The sequence below is a fragment of the Pinus tabuliformis genome, chromosome Q (assembly GCF_031772625.1).
Source record: "Pinus tabuliformis cultivar Carrire ecotype Pingquan chromosome Q, CPIR1, whole genome shotgun sequence".
Taxonomy (NCBI): domain Eukaryota; kingdom Viridiplantae; phylum Streptophyta; class Pinopsida; order Pinales; family Pinaceae; genus Pinus; species Pinus tabuliformis.
This window is the reverse complement of record NC_142296.1, coordinates 1,195,187,703-1,195,201,950: the sequence shown is the minus strand read 5'-3', so window position 1 is coordinate 1,195,201,950 and position 14,248 is coordinate 1,195,187,703. Positions and strand designations below refer to the sequence as shown.

Below are 14,248 nucleotides of genomic sequence, written 5' to 3'. Positions count from 1 at the left end.
TTTCTTGTTGCCAATTTTCAACACCTTCACCAAGCAATTCGACCCTCGTCCTTAGCCATTTGAATTTCTCCATCAAGGGTGTGCATTTCATCGTGGGGTGGTCCCCACATCCCACTATGTGATTAATATTCCCTTCATCTAATGTTTAGGGCCTCCACTACCACACAACATTAATTTAATTAATGTCCACCCGCTTTTCCTAAGTTTGTATCCAAAATTTTCCCCATCTATAATTTACAAAAATTGAGAAAGGCACTTAACAGATTTTTATGGGGAGGGATATTACAGTCCTCCTCGCCAAAAATTGCTTATCCTCAAGCAATGCCTGAACAAGCATCCTCTCTAGCTGTTTCTCCCCACTGTCACTGCAAAATGGGCTAGGGTCCCAGATGTGCCACTGAATTGTACCTGACCTTTGCACTGTCCTGACATGAAAGAATCCCTCAATACTAGGATCCCAAGCCATCCCATCCAACATGAATCTCCCCTTGCTCCACTCATTATCATGCCCGGTACAAGTACCAAAAGTCCCCTGCATACCATCAATGAGTAGGGGATCATGATAATGTGGCACTATGCCCAACCCCTCGTGAAGTTATCCTACCACATAGGCCATCCCATGCACTCCAAGAGTATACTCTCGAAGATACCACCCAATCCTTGTAGAGATAGTGTCTCGCTCAGGTGAGCTTCTCCTGATATCATCATGTTGGCCCACCTGCCATGCTAATGAAGTCCCCCACTCCATCAGTGACTCGCTAAAGCCCAATGGAAGATCTACATGATCTCCCCTTGTAGTAGCCAACTCATCCCTAAAGGTTATTGAGTTGTGAAGAGTTGTGATGCTCAAGTCCCCCGCTAATCTCAAAGTGGTGCCACCATGCTGACGCTGCACTACTCTGACTATGACATACTCCCCATCATGCACCAATTATATCCTCCTCTCTCGAGGCTTAGTGGTGAAAAATTTGTGAGAGCCAAGTTCATCCTATCAGGGCATCTCTATGATGCGAATATCTACCCCTCCACTGCCATTCTCGACCCTGAGCAATAACATGATAAGTTTGCCTTGCCATGCAATGGAGGTCTTAATGATACCCCATGTGTCAAACCCAAGGTGAACTGGATCACCCTCTTTCATGACATTGGTCATCACAAAGTGGAGAGAACCACCCGCCAACTTGATCCATGTATCCCCCAACCATACTGGGAGCTCATAACGCCCACTCTTCATGGGATGTCATTGCGTAGTGCTACTACCTATTAGAACCCATATGGGCCTCATATCTGACCCTTATATGTATCCCATGGGTGGACCCCAAGTATCAAAGAGTTTTTCCCACGCATGCCAACTTGCCCTGCTCCCGCCAGACCACACAATGAAATCCACTATCCCAAATCTTGATGATACGTCTAGACACTGGTAAGAGTTTGGGTACCATCCTATAGACGAATTCTACCATCCACCGTTGCTCAAGCTCCTGTGACACCTCAGACTATCTTGCTAGTAGTGCATCATGAAGTTCCCTTGTAATTGACTCCCCACGTGTGAGCCCATGAGTGGAACCTATGATACCTCGAAAATAAGCCACGTCATCCCTAAACCTATATCCATCAACTCGTGCCTCCACCAAACATATCAACTGGAAAGTGATGGTTGGGTAGGTCCCCAAGGGTATGATCAAGAGTTTGAAGGGGTACTGAAGAATAACCCTATGGATGTCCCTATCTTTGCCTCGGGTCTACTGATAAACCAATTGAAGACCTGCCTCTGTTGAACATGGCGCCCTCGTCGATCCCAGGTGAGCTGCACCTAATGGTACACTTAATGTTCCTATCCACAAGTCTCATTGGAGGAAACGCTCCAAGGGCCCGCCGTGTCGCACCATATTCCACTACATAGCACCAATTACCACCACACTTCCAACAACAACTCTGGAAATGCCACACCATTTAAGGTACAACTTAATTTTTAAATGCCCATATTCGAGGGTCAGATAGACGTAGAGGCCGTCGATAAATGGTTAAATGTGCTAGAGGGTTATTTTTCTGTTCATGATTTTTCCAGTCGGGAAAATATTATTTTCACTCTTCTCAAAGCAGCCCCCATGTCAAGGATTGGTGGGAAACCTACTGCGAGCGGAAGGATGAAAGTATAGGCTCACTATTTTCAGCCGCACCCACTTGGAATTCATTCCGGGATGCCATCAAGGAGCATTACTACCCTGTCGGAAGCTATGGGGATCAATACATAAAGTGGACCACGCTGCGGCAGGGAAGGGACCAAGACGTGCCGGAGTTTACCATTATTTTCCATACCCTTCGCACAAAGTTGGGTATCAAGGATACAGAGCAGCATTTGATACTCAAATACCGTCGCTGCCTGCATAAGTACATCTAGGAAGAAATATAATTCCTGAACATCTCCGCGCTTGGTGTTTGGTCCCAACTTACCAAGGCAAGTTAAGCTCTTAATTCTTTTATCAACCCAGGAAAGTACACTTAGAGGTGCTTACCTAAAATATATAGATCTAGAAGGCTCTAAAATTCTAATGGCTACCTAATGGACTAAATTGATAGTGCTTTCTACAAAAGATCCTTTATTATCCTTTTAAATCATTCAAACATCAAAACAAATCCTATGGAATTCTAGTTGCAGAATAACAAAAGCAGAGTGTTGATGATTGATTGTAATCCTACATTCCCTTACAAGAATATTGCTTCAAAGAATTTTTACAATCACAACAGTCCAAAGTAATTTCAATTTAAATCACACAGTGAATAAGATAAGCAGTGTTATAAACCAATATCAGTTAGATCTCTTACAAGAATCATTTACCAAACTGAAAATTGAGTTTTAAACTCCATTCTTAAATCACTTCAGAAATAAAACTAGAACTACCCTTCAAAATTAAAGTTAGCAAACAAATCTGGAAGTTGAATGTCAACAGCGTTCAAATATCAATTCCAAGATCAAGATTAGTTGAATCCTCTTACAAGGCTTTCTCTTCACAACAAATTCAAGTTCTCTTTAACTGATAATTCTGCTAACATAACTTTAACTCTGAACATGAAATGATTAACTGCTAAATTCGAATTTGCAGTTAGTAAGAAAAATAGAGTAAAGATAAAGTGTACCAGCAAAGTGATGAGGGCCCTTCAGCACTCCACAAGCACATTAGGAGATGATTCAAAAGAGTGTAGCTACTAAATCTTGATACATAAAATTGCTGAAGAAGTTTGTATTAATTCTGGAATCAAAGATACACAAGCTGTCTTCTCATATGTTCATAAAAACCATTCTAAAACACAGTTTTCCCATATGGGTTATTTATCATGAATCTTCTAACAAAAGCAACTATTGTTTCTCCATCTAATACTAACAATATTCTATTAATTACATCCCAAGGAGGTCAAATTTAGGTCTGTTCCTCCATTTATGCAAAATTCTAAAACTGGAAAATATCTTGTGCACAAAAATCAGGAAAAAGTGATAAAGTGGTTGGGCTTGACCAGCTTTGACTGGACACTTGTTTTCTCCTAAACTGAAAGAGAATAGTTGTTTCACCATCCTTGTACATTGTACTTTATGCCCATAATCTTCGAATTTTCCCACCTATGCTACAACATGTCAAACAATAGAGCAATCACAGGTTGTTACAACTTCCTGTGATTTTTCTGAAAAGTGTCATTTAAATATAAAAATTTCAAATATTAATCCCAAGCTCAAAATAACGAAAATGACAACATATGACTTAGTTTCTAAGGATTATTGTTGAATAATAAAGGTTAAATGGCCAAGAATGATAGTTAAAAGATGAATTTGGAGTGGAATGGACAGTCAAATTTAGATACCAACATCCTCCCGAACCTAAGAATTTGCATGTCCTCATGCAACCAAGTCCTAACCTGTCAAGTGTTGTCTTCTGCTGCTGCCTCTGCCTCTGCTGCTTCAAGTAGAGCATTTATCTTCATTTGTGCTTCATGTTATGTTTTTAGGATTTGATACTTGGTCTTAATTTCTTTCTTTTGTTTGTAAAGTTTGTAGGCCTTTCTACAAATTTTTATTTTATAGGTTGAGAGTTTCTTAACTTTCTTCTTCAGTTTTTCATTCTCTGCCTGGAGCTTTTTTATTTGTATTTTAAGTGCCTCATTTTCTGCTTTTATTACTCTTTCTAACACTTCTGATTCCTTGAGCCCTTGTTGTAACCTCTCAACCTTTTTCTCCAATCTTCTTTTCTTTTTACTTGAAACCTGTTGTTTATGTTGCTCTGTTTCTTTGTCTTTATCTTCCAATCCCTGTACATAGTCATATTGTGCTTTTTATAGGACATCATCCTCCTCCAAAACTTTCCTTTGTCGGCCAAACTTTCTTTTCCTAGATTTTCTTGTGTAAGCAGTAAAATTTTTGTCTTGGTTGGCTTTTTTAGCATCTTATCTCACCATCCTTCTTGTCCTGACACTGCTGATGGATGGAATAGAATTGATTTGTCTAAATTCTGAAATTTTTTCCTCTATGGCATCTACATCAATCACTGGTTCTACATGTTGCTGCTCCTGTAAATTCTGTTGTCCTTCTTGTGACTCTCTCTGTTCCTCATTAGTGACAAATTCATTAGTGATCAAGAATTTTTCCCATTTTATACCTATTTTTTGTAATTCAGCTTCAATCATAATTTTTATCAAGCCAAAATAATGTAAACTTGTATCCTTATTCTTCCTTTGCTTCTGCATAGTCTTAGACAATTTTGTCAGGCTTTGTAAAAGAAAATAGGGTAGACTTATAGTACAATCTCCTCTCAGATGCATCGACAACTTAATATGATAGAGGAATACAACACAGAATCTACCTTCACAAGTTATAAATTTTTGAATTATATAAACCATCTCATCCCATGGATGGATTAACCAACTTCTAGGGATCCCTGATTTCCAATCAACTTCTGATAACCTTGACCTGGATATAAAAGGTGCCCATGTTTTCTCCCTAAATTGTTTGGTTTTAAAATATTTTTCTCCTTTTGGGCTTATACCAATTGCTTGAGCAATGGTGTCCTCCGAGACCCTAAATGATAGGTTTCCTACAACTTCCCCTCTCCCCATTAAATGAAGAAGCAAATTCTTTTGCTGTTTGCTTGTTATGCCCACTCTGTTTTTCTAAAAATGATAGCCAACGTTTTGTCCTAAGTATCTCTACATAGTCTTTATGATATCTGGAAGGGTCAAACTGTAATGGTTCTGCTCGATTTGCCATAAGAGGAAAGGAAAAACTATGTCCTGTTACCCTGGGCCTGATTTGTATGCGTAACTCTTGGAGGACGCTGCCAATAAAGCCGAAATCTTCCTCAATTTAATTCTGGTGGATGTTCTGCCTTCTTACTCGTATGTTGACAGTGTTATTGTCAACATATGCATAAAACACTTATTTTCTTATAAAACCAACTTTTAACCTTCAGGACAAGCGTTGTCTACAGGGAATGCATTTTTTCTCTTCATTCATGGCCTGTTTATGTATAAAATCTCTAATTTCTCCACACAGCCTGTCTCAAGGGTTTTTAATCTCTAATTGCTCCACTTAGCCAGTCTCAAGGGTTTATTATGATATCTTCGGAATCCTGACAGTGGTGAAATGAATTGCACATAGGTGTTTATGATGTTTCTAAAGTCTTGGCAGCGTAAATTGCTATGAGGGGTATGCATTCTTGACAACATAAATGGCTATTATAGCTATAGAGTCCTGGCAGCGTAAGTTGTTATGATGTCTATGGAGTCCTGGCAGCGTAAATGGCTCATATTCAAATGTTAATGATAACCTTTGGTGTCCTGTTTTACGATCGATTATATAGCCTTCAGATTATAAGAGTATTAATTATGATGACTTGCTGAGTGGACCGTTAAACTTTTGATCACTTACCCTTAGTCATTTCGTGCTTCAAAAACGAAATTTGTAGGTTGAAAACCATACAAATTTCGTAAATTCTTCATGACCTGCGTTGTAGCTGATAAATCCTCTGTTTTATGACTTGGGCTCTTTGAAAATTCAATCCTTAAGTATGCAATCAGTCTTAGTTTGGATAGGTCTATTGGTATCCATGACTATGGGTCGATTAGAATTGTTTATACAGGATTAATACAAGGTAAAAAAAAATAGGGATATATGTTTAGAAATGGTTATAGTTATGGGGTATAGGTAAAAGGGGTAGGACTTAGGATGTAAGAATGAATGATATAGGATAGGCTAGGTATTTAGAAACTAAAATCAATAATTATCATAATTCATCATAAAAAAAATTGAAATTAATAAAAGAAATTAAATACTTAAAATGACAATTCTTACAGCCCTTTAATATCTCTATGTTGGAGCTTGTTGTTTGATATGATCTCTGTGTTGGAGCTTGCTGTTTGATATGGTTAGGCAGAATGTAATGGTGTCCATAAAATGTCTATATGCTTAAAGTTCCAGTATTCTCTTGAATTTCTTGTTGTTGGCTTCTTCTTTGTAATTTTCTTCATCTTGAATATAATCTTTCTTGTTGCTGATGTAATTTTCCCTTGAACAGATCCCATTGTAAAAGTGTACTCAAAACAAAGCCTTTACCTTAAAATGATGACAAGTTTTCTTCTGAACAGGTCTTTTCTGAGAAGTTATGAATGCAGGTCCCTTGCTGAGAATTGAATGATAACAGGTCCCTTCTAAAGAATGAATGATAACAGGTCCCTTGCTGAGAATTGAATAATAACAGGTCCCTTCGGAAGAATGAATGATACAGGTCCCTTCTGAGATATGTTCTGATAATCTTGTTGAAAATGAAGACAAACCTTTTTCTACTGAAAATAGGAAATACGAAAGCATGAACAAGTTCAGGCTTCCTTCTCCCCAACTGATGGTTTGACTTGTCCTCAAGTCATGGTCCTTTGCTCTTAAGGTTTAAAATGACTTTTCCTTTTTGATTCTTGTACTCGAAATTTAAAAAACTAAGAATTCTTGCAAGCCAATTTCTTGGTTTTCTCACAGGAATTCATGTTTAGACTATGCCTTATCTGGTTTTCATAGCTAAACATTATTATTTTTGTTGTTTTTTTTTAATATTTTTTATGTGTGTTTTTTGTTTTTTGTTTTGATTTGTTTGCATTTTTTATTTTTGTTTTTGTTTGTTTTTTATATTTTTTTATGTGTATGTTTTTTTTGTTTTTTGAAATCAAAGCAAATTAAGGTTTGGATATTACAACTGACTGCTGTAGTAGCTGTACCTCCTTTTCTAGTGAAACAGTTCTCATAAAATCTTCTCTGTCAATAGGCTTATGGTAGATTCGGAGCATGTGTCCATTGACAAGATATGTTTGTCCTTCTTGGTCTATTGAAGTTACTTTGGCTGATCCATTCCTGAAGAATTCAAGGATTTCATAAGGCCCCATCCAGTGAGTAGTGAATTTAGCCTTATGATCCTTGAATTTGGAATCGAAGAGCAATGCCCAGTCACCAATTTGAAATTCCTTCTTCTTAATCATCTTGTCATGCCATTGTCTTCTTTGCTGCTGAATCATTGTTGTCCTTTGCACGGCCTCTTGTCTCATTTCATCAAGCTGGTTTAATTGCATGATCCTTTCTTGCTGAGCTTCTGAAAGGTCCATCCCTAGATCTGCTGCCAATTTATATGTATGTATTTGGAATTCTATTGGCAGCATGACCTCTTTACCATAGACTAGCTGGTAGGGTGAGAACCCTATTGTATCTTTCCAAGTAATCCTATATGCCCAAAGTGCTTCATTGAGCTTGTCCGCCCAATTCTTCCTATTTGTGGCCACTGTTTTTGTCATGATGCCTTCTAATGTTTTGTTTGTAGACTCTACTTGGTCGTTGGCCTGTGGATGATAGGGCGTGCTTCTTTTATGCTTGATTTGGTACTTCTTTGTTATTTCTTGAACCAGTCTTGATGTGAATTGACTTCCTTGGTCTGTGACTATTTCTCTAGGAACTCCATATCTAACAAAATTTTCTTCAAATAGGAAATTGACCAATGTTTGTTCAGTTGCCCTTACCAGTGTCTTTGCTTCAACCCATTTAGTGACATAGTCGGTACACACAAGAATGTACTTCTTACCTTTGGATGGTGGATTGATGGGTCCAATAAAATCAAGAGCCCATTTTTCAAATGGCTCTAGATGCACTTGCGGCTGGAGTGGCATTTCATCAGAGGTAGTTGGTCATCCCATGCGCTGGCAGCTGTCACAACTTCTTACATACTTCTTTGTGTCTTTAAAAATTGATGGCCAATAATAGCCAAGGCTAAGAATTTTGTGCGCTGTCCTCTTTGCTGCAAAATGGCCACCACAAGGTTGATCATGGCAAGAGGTTAGTACATCAATTATTTCATCCTCTCTAATGCATCTCCTAATAATCATGTCATAACCAGTGTAAAATAAATCACCATTAATCCATGAGTATCTTGCGCTTTGTTTGATCAACCTTTTCTTTTCCTTTGAGCTGAATGATGGTGGTACTTTTCCTGTGGACAAGTAGTTAGCTAAATCAGCATACCATGGTGTTGAAACTGAAATTGCAAACAAATGTTCATCAGGAAATGAATCTTCAACTTGGACAGCTTCACCTGGATTTTGAAGTCTAGAAAAGTAGTCTGCTACCTGGTTTTCTTTCCCGGGTCTATCCAGTATGGTGATATTGAATTCCTGCAATAAGAGTAACCACCTGGTGATCCTGCCATTAGTAATAGGTTTGTTCATTAAATATCGAATGGCAGAGTGATCAGTGTGAACAAGGACTTCATATCCAGTTATGTAGTGGCGAAATTTGTTCACTACATGTATTATTGCGAGCATTTCCTTTTCTGTCATTGTGTAATTAAATTCTGCAGGGGTCAATTTTTATTTATTTATTTATTTATTTTTTATAACTGAAACGGGTATGATTGATTTATTTGGGGAAAATATTGGACTTACCTCATGGCAGCCATCATTACATTGCTTCTGTTTCTGTTTCTTGTGCTATTACAAAATGCAGGTTTCTCATGGATTACAGGGATGGAATGAGCTTTCGTCATTTATGAGGAGTTGTCCTTTCCCAAGAGTGCAACCTTTGTTTGCCATAAGATCTGCTTCACTGTTCAAGTTTATGAGGATATGAAGGAATTTGTAGGAGTCGAAGTCAAGCATGACTCTCTTTAATCTGTTCAGAGTTTTGTTGAGGCTTGCATTGGTGAAAAATTTGCCCGTGTTTAATTTTTTTATTAAGATCTCTGAGTCTCCGCAAGCTTGGAATTATTTGTCTCCTCTGTCTCTAGCTATTTCACAAGCTTTGAGGAGGCCTTGGATCTCTGCTTGGTTGTTGGTTTTCTGCCTAATGCCCCAACAAAAGCTGTCCCTTCTTGATCCGTCTGGGGCATAGATGACCCCTCCAGCTCCTGTTGTCCCAGGATTGCCTTTGGAGGCTCCATCGAAGAAAATTGTAGTTATTTTTTGTTTTTGCCACCATTCTTGAATGGTAGCTTCGGAATCTTTTTTGTGCCATTCCGGATTCACAACATGAGGGGATGATGACTGCTTCTGAGGGTAAGGGGAAAGGGGGCCCAACCACCTCTCTTCTTCAGGGAGAAGCAAAGAGTCTTCTAAAAAATATTGTTGTTGGGCTACTTCTAGGAGGAAGGATTTAGCCTTTACCGTTGCCGAGAATGGAGCTTGCACCTTATCGTTGAATATCAGGTCATTCCGGGTCAACCAGATCTGCCAGCATACAAATTTGGGGATAACGTTCTAGACTTTTCTCCAAAAGGATTTGTTGGGGATTTTGTTAGGATAACATTGATTCCATGAATCAAATAGATCAACAACAGAGTTAAATGGGGGGACTGTGATTTGTAGCTCGTGAAGTATGAGTCCCCATACTTCTTTAGCAAACTTGCATTCCATGAAGAGGTTCTTGGCTGTTTCTAAGCTGCTTCTACACAGCTCACATCTAGCCCAGCTATGCTTTTTTTCATCAGGTTGTCTCCAGTTAACAGCTTGTTGTGGACCAGTGTCCAAAAGAAAAAGTTTACTTTAGGAAGAGAAAGTGGATCCCAAACTTTCCTCCAGAAATCTGGAGATTTACTACAATTCGTGATTGGTTGGAGGGCGTTGTATGTTGTTGCTATTGTGTAGCTTTCAGATTGCCCCCATCCCCAGCTGTCCTTCATTTTTCTGTTCACTGGGGCCACTTCTTCCAGCAATTCTTCAAGGGTGCGCTTCTGCTGGTTTAAATGATCTGGAACTCCAAAAAAGTCCCAACCTTGCCAATCGTCATGACAATCCCATTTGGATAAATCGTAGACGCTGTTTATCCCTGCGTGTTCCAGCCAATTTTTTAGTTCTGCGATTTCTTCAATTTCCGAGAGGGGGTCTCGGTCCATTATTCGATCATACCACAGGTTTGTTTGTTTGCCGTTACCTGGAATCCTGTATGCCTTGCCTTTGAAGAAATTCAGACTTTTACTGCATAATTTCCAAACCTGAGTGCTGTTACTTGTTTGACTTGCCTGCAGATTTCTGAGCGGCACCTTGTGGGCGTACTTCGATTTCAGCGTTTCGCAGACAGGATGCTTGGGGTCTTTGAATAGATTCCACATGATTTTGCCTCCCATCGCCAGATTGACTAATGCAGGGTCGCGGATTTGCAGACCTCCCTCAGAAATTGAACGTTTGACCAAGTCCCATTTCACTAAGTGAAATTTATGTTGATTTCCTTTCCCCCCCTGCCAGAGGAAGTCACGGAGAATTTTGGAGATTTGATCCGTCACACTTTTTGGGGCGAGTAGGAAGGCTGCTTGGTAAATTGGGAGCGCAGATAACACAGACTTGATCAGGATGACCTTGCCTCCTTTTGTGAGCCAGTATCCTCCCCAGGCTGTAATTTTTGATTTAATTTTGCTGATAATTTCGGACCACAACGACCTCTTGTTGAAACCATTTGTGATGGGAAGGCCGAGGTATTTTATCTTCTCCCAATGGGCATGTCCGTTGAAGCCAAGAAGGTTAGAGATACTTGTGAGCTCTTGCTGCCCAATGTTCCAACCATAGACTTCACTTTTTCTTTCATTGATTGAGGCTCCCGAAACCCTGCAATAGCATTTAAGGACAGAGTCAAAGGCTTTGGCTATTCTAACAGAGGCACCTCCCAGGAGGAGAGAGTCATCCGCAAATAGAGCGTGGTTCTGAGCTGGAGAGGTATTGGAAGGTTTGAGGCCAGGAAGGGAGCCTGAAACTTTTTCAGCTGATAGCTTTCTACTGAGGGAATTCGCCATCAGGATGTACAGGAAGGGAGAGAGCGGGCATCCTTGCCTGAGGCCTCTCTGGGCTTGGAAAAAAGGAGTAGGACGACCGTTTACAAGAGGGGCAATCCAGGGGTTGTTAGTACAAGCAGTGATGAGATTGACAAAATGGGGGGAGAAGCCATAGGAATGGAGGACTTTGTAGAGGAAGGAGCGATTGACTCGGTCAAAAGCATTGGCCATGTCAAGTTTTATCAGCATACCTTTTTCTTTTCGCTGTTTTCTTGAGTGAATTATCTCCTGAACTTGGATGACATTATCCAGGATGTGCCTGCCTTCTACGAAGCCACCTTGATTGCTGGAGATCAGCCTGTTGAGCAGTGGCTTGATCCTGTTTGCTAGAAGCTTTGCCAGAATTTTATAGGAGGCGTTACAAAGCGATATAGGCCTGAATCTAGCGAAGGTTTCGGGGTTGGTTTCTTTAGGAATAAGGGCAAGGTAGGTGGAATTAGTTCCTCCTCCTACCTTGGCTTTTTTCATGAATCCTTTTATCATCTTTAATAGATCCGCTTTGATGATGTCCCAGCAAGTCTTATAAAAGTGTATAGTGAATCCATCAGGCCCAGGGGCCTTATCCGAGTCCATAGACCAGATGACTTTAATGCTTTCTTCTTCAGTGACGGGATTAATGAGAGCGGAATTGTCTTTAGGGCTGACCAGGAGAGGAATGTTGGAGAGGAGATCAACAGTTTCCTCCTCGTTAGCTTGATTACCCGCGGTGTAGAGTTGTCTGAAATGTCTTTCAGCTGCCTCTTTTATCTCGCTGAACCCTTTACAAATCTGCCTCTCTACTGTTGTTATTTCCGAGATATGTTTTCTGGAGAGTCTTGCTCGATATTGGTGATGGAAGAAGGAGGTGTTCCGGTCACTAGCCTTTAGCCACAGACTTCGAGATTTGATTCTCCAAGACTCTTCCTCCATTCGGAAAGATCGAAATGATGAACATTGAATTTTTACTTCTTTTTCAAGTAGCGTTGGTGTGATATCTCTGCTTTCCATTTCGACTTGTAGTGCCTCTAAAGACTGAACAATTTCTTTTCTTTGGCTGGTTGGATTTGGGGCAGGTTTCTTTATCCAATCCTTCAGGGCTTACTTTGTGGGTTTGAGCTATTGTTCCCACACATAACTGGAGGACCCTGTGAAGGATTTGGCCCATGTTGTTTTCACTATATCTATGAAACTGTCCCTTTCTATCCAAAGAGGGCTGAATCGAAAGGGGATTGGACCTAGGTCTTCTTCATCTTCTAGAATGCGCTGAACTGATTTGTGATCTGATGTCAATTTGGGTAGAATTTTGGTGATAATTATCTTCTTGTTCATCATCAGAGCGCCTTGGACTAGGAATCGGTCCAGACGGGTAGAAATATGATCCTTTCCCACTCTGTTGTTGGACCATGTGTAGAGCCCTTTGACCGGAATGAAATCAAGAAGATCCCACTGTTGTATGAGGTCTTCCACCATGGGGAGCATGGGATCTCTGCTGTTAATTCCTCCCCTTTTTTCTTTGGATTTTAAAACAATGTTTAAATCCCCAGCAAGAATGATATTGCTTGGGGAATGCTGCTCTAGAAATTCAAAAAGGGAATTCCAACAGTCTCTCTTTTCAGAATACAGGACAGGTACATAAAGATTGAAGAGGGAGATGGTCAACTTACTTGTACAATGCGTTAGTTCCGTGAAGATCCAGTGCTGGGTCTCATGGGATTTGTTCAGCTGGAAGAGATCTTCTGTCCAAAGAGTTGCAAGCCCTCCGGATGAGCCTCTTGAGCTGACTGCTCTTCCTGCACTTTTCTTCCATTTCTTCTTGTTGATGTCTAGAAGGGCTTTCCCCTCTATCTTAGTCTCTTGGAGCATGAGAATGTCTGAGGGTTCTATTTTGAGAAGATCCTTGACCGCTTCTGCTTTCGAGGGATTACCCAGACCTCTACAGTTCCAAGAGACGAGGCGCATTATTTACCAAGGGTGGGGTGGGAGCCTCCCTTAGGGGGCCTGTTCCTGGAGTTTCTCCCGATAGACATCTCTATTGTGGGCTGGCTTCCTTGGGTTTTGAGCCTTTCCGCCTCCTCTTCCCTTGCTTCTCTGCGGGATTTCCTGTTGACTTTTCTTGTGGGCTGCTCGTAGGTTTCCTCCTCCGAGGATTCAGAGCTATCAGCTGGTTTTTTCCTTGTGACATCTGCGTATGAGGGATTGGAAGGGCTTCCTTGGGAGGCTTCCAGGTGAGCCATTTCCTCATCTTCTTTGTTAGTGATAGGAGGAACAGTCTGATCCAAATTTTCCGGGACTATTGTAGCTGGCTTGCTCTGACTGTTTTCTTTGCCATTTGAGTTCTTTTCTTGGGTGGGGTTGGAGCTGCTTGGTGCCTCTTTCGGAGTGCCTTTCCTGTTTCCTTTTTTATGATTGGTGGTTTTTTGTATTAGAGTCCATTTCTCGCCATTTTGTTTGTCTGGCTGTTCTTCCGCCTTTTTCTTGCAATGTTTGGTGAAGTGCCCGTAGCCATGGCAGTGTCTACATTTGAATGGAAGTTGTTCATAATCCAACTCTTGGACATGCGTCCATCCTGCGACTGTAAGTTTAATGGCTTCCGACAAACCCTCCTCCAGGTCAACTTCGACACAGATGCGTGCACATGAATATTGATCTTTTCTTGCAGCTTGATCTATGTATTTTCCTAAGCCGTTGCCGATGATCTGAAGAGACTTCTGATTCCAGCAGTGGAGGGGGAGATGGGGAAGCCGCACCCACACCGGTACAGCAGATGGGACATCCTGAGCTGGGTCGAAATCTGGCGACCATTTGTTGAGATATAGACCTTGGGGGCCCATAAAATAAGGTCCGTTTCTGAAGATTAAGCTTCTATCCTCTGCACTTTCGAAGACGAAGACAAAAAAACCTTTGCCTACGAAGTAGCTTTTTATTCCTTCTTTGAT

At 40.6% G+C, this 14,248-nt stretch overlaps 2 protein-coding genes across 2 annotated transcripts; both read right to left on the bottom strand.

Annotated features, from left to right (window-relative positions):
• Window positions 1-7,209: 7,209 nt before the first annotated feature.
• On the bottom strand, window positions 7,210-7,818 carry LOC149224006 (uncharacterized). Its single transcript, XM_089388060.1, has one exon. It carries the CDS (start codon window positions 7,816-7,818, stop codon window positions 7,210-7,212), a length of 609 nt encoding a protein of 202 aa, XP_089244186.1.
• A 4,610-nt stretch (window positions 7,819-12,428) lies between these two features.
• LOC149224005 (uncharacterized) lies at window positions 12,429-13,271 on the bottom strand. Its single transcript, XM_089388059.1, has one exon. The coding sequence runs from the start codon at window positions 13,269-13,271 to the stop codon at window positions 12,429-12,431; it is 843 nt and encodes a 280-aa protein (XP_089244185.1).
• Window positions 13,272-14,248: the final 977 nt, after the last annotated feature.

Excerpts from the sequence above, each read along its gene's own strand:
- LOC149224006 (XM_089388060.1), bottom strand. The coding sequence starts at position 7,818 with ATGACAAAAACAGTGGCCACAAATAGGAAGAATTGGGCGGACAAGCTC.
- LOC149224005 (XM_089388059.1), bottom strand. The coding sequence starts at position 13,271 with ATGCGCCTCGTCTCTTGGAACTGTAGAGGTCTGGGTAATCCCTCGAAA.